We start from the raw sequence: 15,668 nt of genomic DNA, 5'->3' as shown, positions 1-15,668 counted from the left end.
CGAATCTTGGATGGGATTGTGTTGTTCTTGATGTGAAAGACCTTGTTCAATCTCCCCAAGCTTGCCCTTTTGAAGATTAAGACACAAAAACACCAGAATTATATGAGATTTTCGGACCTAGGGTTTGTCAAAACCCCTTATTCCACCGTTAGAATGCAAGAAAATGATGTTTAAGATGAAGAAGATGAAGTATAGATGATAAAAATCAAACCTTTTTAGAGATGCAAGCCAAAATCTTGTAGAAATTGAAAGGTTTTGATGAAAATCGGACCTAGGGTTTTTGTTGGGAGAGAGGGACTGTTATGAAGTGATTATGGGGATAAATGAGGCAAAGTACCGATTTTTCTCATTAAAAACCACCAGGTCTGATGCGCAAACACGACCCGTGTTCCCACAGGTTAAATTGACATGCCCCATGTTGGGGGTTTTTATGTTAACTAAAGCACGAACACGGCCCGTGTTGAGTATAAGGCAAAACTCAACATGACCCGTGTTGCTCTTTGTATGGGTCAAAGTCAATTTTTTTATGAACACGGCCTGTGTTCACTATGGGCCAAAATCCAACACGACCCGTGTTGCTCTCTGGATGAAAATTGATGCTTTTTCATGAACACGACCCGTGTTCAATTCAGGCCAAGTGGGTCACGACCCGTGTTGCTCTCTGTATGCTATTCCCCACTTTTTAAACTTAAAAAAATCCCTCTCTTTGAAATGAAATGCTTTTGCATCCCAAGGTCCGTTTTTTTGGTTTCAAAACAATGAGAAAACACATTTCGAACATTAAAAACCATAAAAAAAATGCAAAGAACGAAATGTTTTAATGAAAAATGATGAAAATACCCCCGGGTTGCCTCACAGTTAGCTACCCTTGTTTTAAGTCGTTGGCTCGACTTTGCCCCCGAATATGCTTCAGTCTTGGCATGTGGGGTTCTCCAACACATCAACCTCCTCATTCTTCACCTCGAATCCTTCATAAAACGGCTTCAATCTATGACAATTAACTTTGAATGTTTTACCGGTTTGCTTGCTCATGATTTCCACCGCACCATGGTCAAATACCCTTGTGACCACGAAAGGATCAACCCGTCTTGATCATAACTTCCCTGAAATTAACTTGGACCTTGAGTGGTAAAGAAGCACCTTTTATCCTTGCACAAAAGTCTTCCAGGATATCATTTTGTCATGATACACTTTTGTCTTTTCTTTATAAATCATGTTGCTTTCGTACGCATCATTCCGAATCTCCTTTAACTCTTGAATGTCTAGCTTCCTTTTGTTTCCCACCTCATCTTCATTCATGTTGAATTTCTTTACAGCCCAAAAAGCTTTATGTTCAAGCTCAACCGGAAGATGGCATGCTTTTTCAAACACTAGCCTATATGGGGACATACCAATGAGGGTTTTAAAGGTAGTACGGTATGCCCATAAGGCACCATCTAGCCTTATGCTCCAATCTTTGCGGTTTGGGTTGACCGTTTTCTCCAAGATGCTTTTGATTTGCTTGTTTGAGATCTCAGCTTGTCCATTGGTTTGGGGATGATAAGCTGTTGAGACTTTGTGTGTCACCCCATACTTCTTCAAAACAGCTTCGAGCATCCTATTGCAGAAATGGGTCCCGTGGTCACTTATGAGCGCCTTTGGTGTACCAAACTGTGAGAAAATCTGTACCTTAAGAAAATCTACCGGGACTTTGGAATCATTAGTACAGGTGGCCTTAGCCTCCACCCATTTGGACACATAGTCCACCGCCAATAAAATGTATGAAGAACCAAAATGTAGCGCCTGGTTCCTGGTACATAAAAATTTATCTAAGTATTTGTCATTTTAGCCTTGGACTCGGCGAGTTGTAGGTCCGACTCGCCGAGTAGGGACGCAGTCCGGGGGCACGCTTAAGTTGGCGACTCGGCGAGTCACCGCTGTTTGATGAAACCCTAATTCCAAGGGTTTGCCCCTATTTAAGCTAGCTTGTGCGTCCTAAGCTCGCCCCCTTTCACCCTCAGAGCGCCCTACATCAAACCCTAACTCGTTTCTTGTGAGATTGAAGTGATTAGAGTGTTTCCTTGAAGTTTTTTGGAGAAGAAGGAGAGTGGAGCAAGAAGAGGAGAAGGAGACCAGATATCTTGGTGCTATATCATAGTTCTCTGAGGTATAGCTCTACTCTATTCTGTTTGCATGCTTAAAACCCCATTAGAGCACCTTTTGAGCTCTTCTTGAACCTTTTTCCAAGCTTGTGCATGAAGTAGAATTCGTAATAGGTTGAGTATGCGCTAGAACTAGTCATGTTTGAGCTCCAGAAGCTCAGATCTATAACCTTTATGGGAGTAAATTGCTGGAATGTCCTAGATCTACCTTCTTAGCCATTATTTCACCCCTAATCCCCATTCTATGCATTTCGACACGTAAAGTTGGAAACTTTACGTGTAAACCAGGCCCTAGGAACCCAGATCTATGAATGGCATGAGCTGGATCCAAGCAAAATCACGTGTATAGTTTTTGCATGTGGCCGACTCGACGAGTCGTTCATCTAACTCGGCGAGTCGGGTCGCGAGTCCCAGGGTTGTTCCCCTTTTGTGTTTGCGAGTTGGAGTAGTGAGTCATTGGGTATGACTCAGTGAGTTGGAAGCCAGACTCACTCATGAAGAAATTCGGTGAGTCAATGCCATGACTCGGCAAGTTCATGGCAATCTTCTTGTCTCAAGAACAACTCGACGAGTTGTTCATACAACTCGGCGAGTCACAACTTAGAGTGTTCTTCGTATGAAGGCGAACTCGGCGAGTTGTTCATACAACTCGGCGAGTAGGATGAAGGACTATTGGACTTGGGTATAGAGAAAGGGACTCGGCGAGTTGGCAAGCCAACTCGGCGAGTCTGGTTAACTGGCAGTTGACTGTAACTTGACTCTTGACTTGATAAGGGTAAATGGACAATTTACCCTGAGGGCGGTTAGCAGTATTTGACTAAGTGTTTGGTGGGAATTACAGCCGAAGGATTTCCGAAGCAGCAGCAAACAGACAGACTATTCCCACACAGATCAACAGCTACTACGAGGTGAGTTACCCTCCTGTAGCGGTGGGTCTACGACCACAATGCCGACCCACCAGTAGGAGTTATATGAAGGATGATTGTCTCTGTGATATTCATCTAAGGTTGCTACTACCTGTGATATGTCTATGTGCTAGTATGATATGCTGCTATGTGCTAGTGACAGTAGGGGGAGATAGTCCCCAGATTACCGGTCAATAGTGCCGAAGGGGCGGTCATGCCCAGCCATGTTAGATAGATTATGAGATATGTGTGTTATGTGGTAGTGGTAGGGGTGAAATAGTCCCCAGTATCCGGTCGAGAGGACCGAAGGGGAGACCAGCACCCAGATATGCTAGTCAGTATCCGGTCGAGAGGACCGAAGGGGAGGCAAGCTCCCCTTTATGCTAGACAGTATCCGGTCGAGAGGACCGAAGGGGTAGGTCGGGCACCCAGATATGCCTGACGATATATGCATGCTATGTGATTGTATGGTATGTGGTAGGTTGGGGGAACTCACTAAGCTTCGTGCTTACAGTTTTCAGTTATGGTTTCAGGTACCTCTTCTTCGAAGGGGAAGGAGCTGGCGCAGTAGCGGCCCATCACACACATGCTTCGTATTCCACATCATGAGAACTTCCTGGGGATTTGTACTCTGACATTATTATGTTTTATGAAATGTTTTCCAGACATGCGATATCTTATTAAAATACTATGATCAGTAAATGTTTTAATTCGAATGTTTTGCTAAACATATGTTTTCAAAAATGAAATTTTTGGCTCGTATTTTGGGGTGTTACACAAAAGAGGGCGGAAATGGTCCCATAACGTCAATACCCCATACATCAAATATATCACACACTAAAATGAGAGTAAGGGGAATTTGATTCCTAGAGCTTAAAGACCCAGATTTTTGGCATTTTTCGTAATGTGCACAAAACACATAACAATCATGAAATATAGAAGGCCAAAAGAATCTGCTATCTAAAACTTTCCTAGCTGTCCTTTGAGGTCCAAAGTGACCACCACAAGCATAAGAACAGAAAAAATTAAGGATAGATTGTACCTCTTTCTGCTCAACACACCTTCGAATCATTTGATCTGCACAATAGTTCTAAAGGTACGACTCATCCCATATGTATCGTTTAGCCTCTTTCTTGATTTTATCTTTTTGCCAACGGGATGAATCCAGGGGAAATTCACTTGTGACCAAATAATTGACGATATCTGCATACCATGGTGCTTCTTTGGCTACAAATAGATGCTCGTCTGGAAATGTGTTGCAGATTGGTATACCATTTTTGGGTGATACAATGCGGCTTATATGATCCGCAACTAAATTCTCCTTTCCAATCTTGTCTTTGATCTCAATATCGAACTCTTGCAAAAGCAGCATCCATCGTATTAACCTCGGCTTCGAATCTTTCTTTGTAAGTAAGTGCTTTATAGCTGCATGGTCCGAATATATGATCACCTTAGTTCCAAGGAGGTACTATCGGAACTTCTCTAGAGCAAAGACAATAGCAAGCAACTCTTTCTCCATTGTGGTGTAGTTGCCTTGTGCACTATCAAGGGTCTTTGATGCATAGTAGATGACATGATGTGCTCGATCCACCTTTTGACCCAATACTGCCCCAACAGCCATGTTTCTCGAGTCACACATAATCTCAAACGGAAGCTCCCAATTAGGTGGTTGGATGATTGGCGCGGAGGTGAGTAAATCCTTCAAACGATCAAAGGCATCCTTGCATGGCTGAGTAAACACAAATTCAGCATCGTTTTGGAGTAGTTGACACATCGGCACTGTAATCTTTGAAAAATCTTTGATGAACCACCGATAGAAACCCGCATGACCAATAAACGAACGAACTTCCCAAACATTTGTCGAGTAAAGGAGACTCTTGATAACATCTATCTTGGCCTTGTCAACTTCCAAGCCTTTTTGGGACACGGTATGACCTAAAATCAATCCTTTGTACACCATGAAATGGCATTTTTCATAGTTAAGCACAAGGTTTGTGTCAATGCACCTTTGCAAAAGATTACTTAAACATTCATCAAAGGAATTTTCATAGACTGTGAAATCATCCATGAAAACTTCAATGATATTTTGAACATATTCAGAAAAATGCTCACCATGCATCTCTAAAATGTCACGGGTGCATTGCATAGACCAAAAGGCATATGCCTATAAGAAAATGTGCCAAAGGGACAAGTGAAGGTGGTTTTCTCTTGGTCTTCCGGGGCTACCGGAATTTGATGAAAACCCGAGAAACCATCCAAACAACAGTAATGAAATTTACCCACCAATCTCTCTAACATTTGGTCAATAAATGGCAAGGGAAAATGGTCTTTTCTCGTTGAGGCATTCAACTTTCTATAGTCAATACAAACCCTCCACCCGTTTTGCACACGGGTTGGCACCAAATCTCCCTCGGAATTCTTAACAATTGTGACACCGGCTTTTTCGGGACTACCTAAACGGGGCTCACCCATTTACTATCTGAGATAGGGTAGATCATACTTGGATCCAAAATCTTCATGATTTCTTTCTTTTCCACCTACATCATGGGTGGATTCAATCTCCTCTGCGCCTCTCGAGTTGGTTTGAAGTCTTCCACCATGAGAATCTTATGCATACACAAGGAAGGGCTCAACCCTTTTATTGATGGGTTTTATACAAACAATCCTAAGTGTGCATGCAACCCTAGTTTGGATCTATGTTTTCACTATTAGATACACAACATTATGAACACAAGAATAAAACCCTAATGTGCATTGCTATTTTCGAAATTAACATACAAGGTTGGTTTACATACCTCTTGTTGTTATATTGCAATAACAACTTAAATCTTCAAATCCTAAGTCTTGAAAGCAAGCACCACAAGTGTAGTGCCTCTAATGGCTCACAAACACCACAGGCAATTGGAGAGGCTTAAGATAGAGGAGGAAGGAGTTAGAATTCGTCCTTGGGACCTCTTAGGAGCATGTACACGAATTCTAATGGCCTATGGGTCTTTATATAGGGTTTAGATTAGGGTTTCGGTCCTTATCCTTATCCAGTTACTTGCCCACCAAGCAACCACAAGATAAGCCTTGAAAAACCCTTATCCTCTTATCCTTGGACGGTTTTAAGGATATCCTTATCCTTGAATTCTTCCATCCTTTAATAAGGATAATTATTGCCCTATTTTGCAACTATCACATAATTACAATTCAGCCCCTCTAGTTTAATTAATTACACTTGATCACAAAATTAATTCCTAATTAATTATTGACCAATATTAATTAAACAAATATGATTTTTCCTTTAATATATTATTCTTATAACATATTAATAAATTACAATAATCTCTCTCTCTATTTAATTTCTCCAGTCAAGTTGCTTTGGTGAAGGCAACCCAAAAGGACCATGCACAACCGGGTCAAGTACTTACCAAATATGGTTATGGGCTTAGACACTAATCCAACAGTCTCCTACTTGGATAAGTCTAGTAACCACAAATGTAACGTGCAACCCGATTAGCAATCGTAGCTCTCAAAGACGCTGTCAAACTCTGATCTTATCAGTAACCTATCCTATAGATAAGGGATCGTACAGTTCTCTGTTAGATATCATGCTGACAATTCTATGGAATGATTAGTCAAGCATTTAGGTTTCTCGATCTCCGATTTATTTGACATAGAACTTAATCGAACACATCAATTTAGTTCTGACCGGGCCCGGCACATAAGTCAAATCAAATCATTGAGCGGCCGAGATATCTCTTCTACCCTCTTAGGATAAAATTTACAGATAAACTTCGACTTATATGCATTTACTTATTCAATAATTAACTATACACAACAATGCGTTTTATAACATTGAGTTACCAATGCGTTTTCACATTATCAATGTACAATCAATTAGTAAATAATAAACCATATATCTAGGTTTTAAGACTATATGATATTATCGTCTTACGATCACCTCTTATATATCATATTCCATATGGTGATTCCAGCAAGCGCCGGTTTATTCCAATGCTCAAATCCAGTTCATAAGCACTCATGAACGTCGCAACAATCTTTTGCTATGTCTAATACCATTTAAACAATCTACGCACCGATTCATGACAATCTTCATTCATATCTACTTCCAACATATGAATGATTGTGGAAAATTTGAATAATTCGATTATTCCTAATAAACTCAATTATTCTGGAAGTCAAACATGCAAAATGAAACAATAGTTAAACAATTAACATAAGACAGTAACTTTACTTATAAATAAAACTCCTTTATTTAATCATCAAATGTCAATTACATTTATCTATTATACGTTTCTAAAAATATCTAATCTATGCTAATACCATCCTTCAGCCCAATACTCCTAGCATGCTGCAAGTGCTTAACCCTACTCAGTCCCTTCGTAAGTGGATCTGTTGGGTTATCTTTTGATGATATCCTCTTCACTATGAGTTGTCCTTCTTCTACACGATGTCTAATGAAGTGATATTTTCTTTCGATATGTCAAGATCTACCATGATCCCTCGGTTCCTTGGTCAAGGCAACCGCTCCTTCATTATCACAGAAAATCTCCATGGGCTCCATTATGGTGGGTACAACTCCAAGGTCACCAATGAAGTTCTTCAGCCATATTGCCTCCTTCAACGCTTCGCTCGCTGCTATGTACTCTGATTCGCACGTTGAATCAGCTACGGTTTCTTGTTTGGAACTCTTCCAAGCAACTGCTCCTCCATTTAGGGTAAAGACCCGGCCCGATTGCGAACGGTAGTTGTCCCTATCGGTTTGGAAGCTGGCGTCACTGTACCCTCGCACCTTCAAGTCATCACTCCCTCCGAGGACTAAAAACCATTCCTTCATCCTCCGAAGGTACTTAAGGATATTCTTCACAGCAATCCAATGTGCTTTGCCAGGGTTCCCTTGATATCTACTAACCATGCTCAAAGCAAAGGCTACATCAGGGCGATTACAAGTCATAGCATACATGATTGAGCCAACTGCAGAAGCGTAAGGAACTCGGCTCATTTCAGCTATCTTAGCTTCGGTACTCGGACTTTGAGTCTTACTCAATCTGGCATTACTTTGTATTGGTAATTCTCCCTTCTTCGAGTTTTCCATACTAAAACGTTTTAGTACTTTCTCTAAGTAAGTGTTCTGACTAAGTCCAATTAGTCTCTTACTTCTTTCTCTTACTATCCTTATTCCCAAAATGTAAGAAGCTTCTCCGAGGTCCTTCATAGCGAAGCACTTCCTGAGCCAGGATTTAACCTCCTGCAAAGTCGGGATGTCGTTTCCTATGAGTAATATGTCATCGACATATAAAACTAGAAAGCTTACTATACTCCCACTGGCTTTGACATATACACACGATTCATCTTCGCTTTGTACAAATCCAAACTCTTTGACTTTCTCATCGATGCAGAGATTCCATCTGCGAGACGCTTGCTTAAGTCCATAAATGGACTTCTCAAGCTTACACACTCTATTCGGATGCTTCGGATCCACAAACCCCTCTGGCTGAGCCATGTAAACATCCTCAGCCAACTTCCCGTTAAGGAAAGCAGTCTTGACATCCATTTGCCAAATCTCATAATCATGAAATGCGGCAATAGCTAGCATTAGCCTAATAGACTTTATCTTTGCAGCTGGTGAGAAGGTCTCATCATAGTCAACTCTGGGAGTTTGAGTAAAGCCCTTCGCAACCAATCGCGCTTTATATGTGTGTACCTTTCCATCCACGTCGGTCTTCTTCTTGAAGATCCACTTACACCCAACGGTCTTACGTCCGGGCACATGATCAACCAAATTCCAAACTTGGTTATCATACATAGATTGGATCTCACTATCCATCCCCTCTTTCCATTTTGAAGACTCCGGGCCTGCCATGGCTTCCTTATAGCTATTAGGTTCATCAAGATTTACTAGTGTACCATCACTAATATACGTGTCCCCTTCGGTAGTAATATGAAAACCATAAAACTGGGGTTGAAATCTAACTCTATCGGAACGTCTAAGAGGTAAGGACTCGTCAATTGGTTCAACCGGAGTTTCTTCCTCGGGTTGAGTGCCAACGGTAGAGGTTCCTTCATCTATCGACTCTTGAATCTCTTCAAGCTCGATTTGCCTCCCATTGTCCTCTTGGCCTATGAGTTCTCGCTCTCGAAAAACTCCTCTCCTCGCAACAAAGACAAAATTGTCCTTCGGTCTATAGAAGAGATATCCAAAGGATTTCTGCTGGTAGCCGATGAAAATTCATCGCTCACTTCGAGGTTCGAGTTTTTCGTGAGTATCTCGTCTTACGAAAGCCTCGCAACCCCAAACCTTGATATGTGCCAACGAAGGAGCTTTCCCCGTCCACATCTCATGAGGTGTTTTGGCAACCTTCTTAGTAGGGACTCGGTTAAGGATATGGGCGGCAGGCTCTAAGGCATACCCCCAAAAAGAGATTGATAGTGAAGCACGACTCATCATAGAGCGAACCATATCCAATAAGGTTCGATTACGCCTTTCTGCCACACCATTCAATTGTGGTGTCCTAGGTGGCGTCAATTGTGAAACTATTCCACACTCCTTGAGATATTCGTGGAATTCAAGACTTAGGTACTCTCCTCCTCAATCGGATCAAAGCATCTTGATCTTCCTGCCCAATTGATTCTCCACTTCATTCTTAAACTCTTTGAACTTTTCAAAAGTTTCTGACTTTTTCTTGATTAAATAGATATACCCATATCTACTATAGTCATCGGTAAAAGTCACGTAGAAGCGGTTCCCATCCTTCGTGGTTGATCTAAACGGTCCACATACATCGGTATGTATTAGGTCCAATAAACCTTCACTCCTTTCGCACGTACTAGCGAAGGGTGACTTAGTCATCTTTCCAAGCAAACAAGACTCGCACGTGTCATCTTCCCTAAGGTCGAATGACTCCAACACTCCATCCTTTTAGAGTTGGGCTATGCGTTTCTTGTTGACATGTCCAAGACGACTATGCTACAAGGATGCTTTATCCAAACTATTGGAAGAATCTATATTCAAAACATCATTTCCTAAATTATCAACAATCATGACAGTTTCATAAATTCCATTACATGGTATAGCTTCAAAGTAAAAGACACCATTTAGATAAGCTAAATTAGAACCATTCTCATTATTAAAAGAAAATCTAAAACCTTGTCTAAACAAACAATGAAATGAAATGATGTTTCTGGCCATTTCTGGCGAATAGCAACAATTTTCTAAATCTAAACATAAACTATTCCTAAGAACTAAAGAATATACTCCAATCTTGGTCACAGGCGACGATCTTCTGTTCCCCATGATTAGATTTATCCTTCCTTGCTTCACATCCCTACTTCCTTTTAGTCCCTGCCCATTAGAACAAATGTGGTAACCACAACCGGTATCAAGAACCCAAGAAGTAACATGATTAGAATCGTTAGATTTAATTGTGTATATACCTGCGAAAGATGGCTTGATCTTTCCTTCCTTGATGACTTGCAGGTACTCTGGGCAGCTTCTCTTCCAATGTCCTATCTTGTGGCAGTGGTGACATTCAACCTCCTTAGGGTTAGAGCAGGGCTTAGCGGGATCAACTTTGGTCCCACTAGAAGAGGCACCATCTCGGGCTTTCACCTTGTGTTGGTTCTTGGACGAAGCCTTCCTCTTCTTTCCCTTCCCTTGACCAATAGCCAAGACAGGAGCAACGGCTGGATTGGGAGTTGGTGCAACAGACTTGTCTTTGAAGTTGCTCTCAGTGACCCTCAAGAGACCTTGGAGTTTGCTTAGTGTGACCTCCTCTTTGTTCATGTGGTAGGTCATCCTAAATTGATTGTAGCTCGGAGGCAAAGAGTGAAGCACCATGTCGATTGCCAAGTCTTCCCCAAAGTCAACATTCAACTTGCGAAGACGATCGACATACCTTTGCAACTTTTGCAGGTGCACGGTAAGAGACTCTCCATGACCCGTCTTAGCGGAAATCATGTTAGTGAAGATCTCATAATGCCCTTGTCTCGCGTTTTGGTGGTATCGCTCCAATAAGTCTTGATGCAACTCGTACGGGTACATGTCCTCATACGACTTTTGGAATTCGGAGTTCATTAGGGCTATCATGATGCAGTGAACCTTCGTTGCATCATGCTCATGAGTCTCAAAAGCACTCATTTCAGCCGGAGTAGCAATTTCAGCGTTGATCTTTTCAAGCTTCTCATCGAGGACATACTCCTTGTCTTCGTAGCGAGCAATTGTGCGAATGTATCTTATCCATTCGCTAAAGTTCATTCCATCGAAAGTAACCTTTTGGCAAAGGCTCATCAATGTGAAGGAACTATCGGCAACGTTGTTTGATTTCGACATCTACAAAAGAAAAGGACAAAGATAGATTAGAATATGAATCCCTAATTATCACCCAATAAAAAAATTAGGGCTAGGATCCAACAACATTATTTACATCTTAGAAAAGGGATGCCGTAATCTAAATGCAAATAATTTGAAGGTAAGTGAATGACGATTCACTAATTCTCCATCATGAAAAACCTAACTCTAAGTTCTAAATGTATTGAGAATTCCTAGGTTCGGATGAGATTCATTGAAACTTTTCAATGGCATGTTTAAATCTCGATATTTCCCTCTCGTTTGTGACTGGGATACCGAGGATCACAAAGTGGGTGTGAATTACCATGCAAATTCACATGGTGCCTTCGTTGTAACGATCACCTATTCGATGTGCCGGTAAACCACACACGCTCCATCGAACTATGATAAACAACGAATCACCCTTTTCCACCTTCGCTTAGAACCAATTAGTGTGCCGGTAAACCACACACGCTCCACTAACTTCTTATCAAGGTGCAAAGTGTAATTTCATGGGATTGCATCAATTCACTTTTCCTAAAGTAACTAAGATTGGGAAATTTTAGAAAACATGTAGTTACTTTGTATTTCTTATTATATTTTTAATGAGAGGATGAGGTTGCCCTATCCTACCCGTTCGGCTAACGACCCTCCACCGATCAAGCAAGCGGTGGGTGTGAGTGTACACCCATTAATCGTCATTTTATAGGCTGCAACCTTATACCCACCTTTTAGACCGGCTTCGTGAATGAGGCCTACTAACGGTAAGACTAGCATTTTAATTATACATATATATATATATATATATATATATATATATATATATATATATATATATATATTTATTAAGCTTGTAATAATAAAATAGTATAGGGTGTATTTTAAACATTTCAAAAATACTAGGGTTTTAATCTTCAATTAAAATTTTCGAAATTTAATGTCACATAAATTAAAGTTTTAATTATTAAAACTCTTGATTTAATAATTATCTTAAATTAAACTATTAATTTAAATTATCAAATCATAAGGGATTATCTAAATCTTAAAAGATAATTATCATTTAAACATTTAAGTTATCCTAATCCCTTAAATCCCTCCATAAATTTCGAAAATAGGGATGGGATAATTCATGATCTTTAATTACCATATTTAACTATTAAAGGATAATTACAAGATATGGGATTATCCAAATCCCTAAAATTTAGGATCTTATCTTGGGAAGGAGGCAAATCTCGAAATCTAAGGGTTTGCAAACCCTAGATTTCGAAATCTTGGATTGAAAGGAAAGGATTCAAAAACCCTTTCAAGATTTTCGCAAATTAGGGTTAGGAAACCCTAATCTCGAAATCTATGGCCTCCTAGGGTTTATTGGCTATAAACCCTAATTTGTCAAGTTCATACAATTGAATAAAACTAATTGAAAACATGTTAACCAAAGGCTCTGATACCACTGATGGGTTTTATACAAACAATCCTAAGTGTGCATGCAACCCTAGTTTGGATCTATGTTTTCACTATTAGATACACAACATTATGAACACAAGAATAAAACCCTAATGTGCATTGATATTTTCGAAATTAACATACAAGGTTGGTTTACATACCTCTTGTTGTTATATTGCAATAACAACTTAAATCTTCAAATCCTAAGTTTTGAAAGCAAGCACCACAAGTGTAGTGCCTCTAATGGCTCACAAACACCACAGGCAATTGGAGAGGCTTAAGATAGAGGAGGAAGAAGTTAGAATTCGTCCTTGGGACCTCTTAGGAGCATGTACACGAATTCTAATGGCCTAGGGGTCTTTATATAGGGTTTAGATTAGGGTTTCGGTCCTTATCCTTATCCAGTTACTTGCCCACCAAGCAACCACAAGATAAGCCTTGAAAAACCCTTATCCTCTTATCCTTGGACGATTTTAAGGATATCCTTATCCTTGAATTCGTCCATCCTTTAATAAGGATAATTATTGCCCTATTTTGCAACTATCACATAATTACAATTCAGCCCCTCTAGTTTAATTAATTACACTTGATCACAAAATTAATTCCTAATTAATTATTGACCAATATTAATTAAACAAATATGATTTTTCCTTTAATATATTATTCTTATAACATATTAATAAATTACAATAATTTCTCTCTATTTAATTTCTCCAGTCAAGTTGCTTTGGTGAAGGCAACCCAAAAGAACCATGCACAACCGGGTCAAGTACTTACCAAATATGGTTACGGGCTTAGACACTAATCCAACATTTATATCAGCAATTGTCCACCCAATAGCTTTCTTATACTCTTTCAACAAGGTCACCAACTCATCTTCTTCTGTAATAGACAACTTGTTGGATATTATCACCGGTTATGTCTTCTCCTCTCCAAGATAGGCGTACTTGAGATGGTCGAGAAGAGCCTTCAACTCAAGAATCGGTGGTTGTACTATGGAGGGGAGAAGTTTCGGACTGGAATTTTTTAGCTTCATGTGGGGTGGTTCAACTTTCATGGGTTGTGCTTTTTCCAAGGAATTCATTACTTCAATAAATTCATCCTCCAATTTGTACTTGTCACCCAAATTCTTAATCCCTGTCTCATTAAAGTGTTTGCTCAAGATGGTGGTTAGCACATCTTGGCTTGACATCTCAAAGCAATCATTAGTATGTATCAATAACATCTATGAAGTTTAAAGAATTAACATCATTAGGATATCGCATGGCTTCAAAGATACTAAAGTTAATCACCTCACCATCGAACTCCATTGGCAAAGTACCATTGGCTACATCTATTTTTGTTTTTGCGGTACTCATAAAAGGTCTCCCCAAAAGGATGGAGTTCGATTGTGGGGTGTTTTCATCACCCATATCCAAAACGTAAAATTCAGCAGGAAATACAAGTCCATTAACTTGCACTAACACGTCCTCCAATACACCTTTCGGGTGTACCAAAGACCGGTCGGCAAGTTGAATGATAACTCCGGTTTTTGATAAAGGTCCAATTCCCATTGTCTTATAACTTGCATACGGTAAAACATTAATTGATGCTCCAAGATCAACCATGGCACATGGTACAAAAAGGTTACCCATTTTACAAGGAACCGTGAAAACACCCGGGTCTTTGCATTTTTTTGGTAGCTGCTTTTGTAACAAGGCTGAGACGTTTTCACCAACTTTCACAGTTTGATTTCCTTTAAGTTTTTTCTTAGATTTTCAAAGTTCCATAAGGAACTTAACATATCTAGGAATCTGTGTAATAGCATCTAGAAGAGGGATGTTGATTTCAACCTTTCAAAACATGGCCATGATTTCATCATCTTCCCATTCTCTTTTGGTGGTTGCCAACCTTGAAGGAAATGGAGCTGGTGTGACTTTCACTTCGGTCTCTGTGGGCTTCTTTGACTTGGAAGTACTTTTCCTTTCCTCTTCTTTGATAACTTCTTCCACCTCTATCTCTTTCTCTTCTTCATCCGGCATCCTTGGACCTTCATCGCTTTTCCCACCTCTTAAAGTAATGGCACAAGCATTGTGTTTCGGGTTCTTCTCCGTTTGAGATGGTAGCTTGCCTTGTGATTCCATCTTACTCACGGATTGAGCAAGTTGTGACACTTTTTGCTCCAACCTTTTTATGCTTTCCTTGGTTTCTTGTTGGAAGCTTTGAGTACTTGTGGCAAGGCTTTTGAAAATATCTTCTAGTGACATGCTTGAAGAACCTGCTTGTGGAGGTGGTTGTTGTAGATGCCTTAGCTGGTAATTTTGAGGTTGGAGGGGTTGTCTTTGTTGATTTTGAGGAAATGGTGGTCTTTTTTGGTATTGATGTGATTGATTAGACTGATAATTTCCTTGTTGATTTCCTCCCCAACCCTGATTATTGTTCCATCTTTGATCACCTCTTGGTTGCTCATAACCTCTCTGATTTGACCCGGAATAGCCTCCCATGACTTTTGCTTCTTCATAATCTTCCTCTTGAAGTTGTGGGTACATATCGGTTGGATGCCCCACTTAAGTGCAAATACTGCATGGGCGGGGTGTGGGTTGCACACCTTTGTCTTTGGCCAACATTATTACTACTTTTGTGAGCTTGGACAATTGAGCTTCAATCTGAGGAGTTTGAACTTCCTTTACACCTCGGGGTGCATCTGTGTACCATTCTTCATCATGGCTTGAATGTTTAGAATCTTTAGCCATGTTCTTGATTAGATTGTGGATTTCAGTTGGAATCTTATCGGGTAAATATCCGCCACTAGAATCATTGAGAAGTCTTCTTTCCATTAGGGTCATGCCTTCAATGAAGTACTGTAGG

General features: G+C 40.2%; 1 protein-coding gene across 1 annotated transcript; it reads right to left on the bottom strand.

The window, feature by feature from the left end:
• Nucleotides 1-13,737: 13,737 nt before the first annotated feature.
• Nucleotides 13,738-14,455, bottom strand: LOC145098592 (uncharacterized). The gene is made up of 2 exons (XM_079036220.1): nucleotides 14,114-14,455; nucleotides 13,738-14,046 (listed from the first exon to the last, which is right to left on the bottom strand). The coding sequence occupies exons 1-2, from the start codon at nucleotides 14,453-14,455 to the stop codon at nucleotides 13,738-13,740; spliced, it is 651 nt and encodes a 216-aa protein (XP_078892346.1).
• Nucleotides 14,456-15,668: the final 1,213 nt, after the last annotated feature.

The sequence above is a fragment of the Lactuca serriola genome, chromosome 4 (assembly GCF_051521515.1).
Source record: "Lactuca serriola cultivar US96UC23 chromosome 4, Lser_US96UC23_V15, whole genome shotgun sequence".
Lineage (NCBI taxonomy): Eukaryota > Viridiplantae > Streptophyta > Magnoliopsida > Asterales > Asteraceae > Lactuca > Lactuca serriola.
The sequence above is the reverse complement of the archived record's forward strand: the minus strand, read 5'-3'. Positions and strand labels throughout refer to the sequence as shown.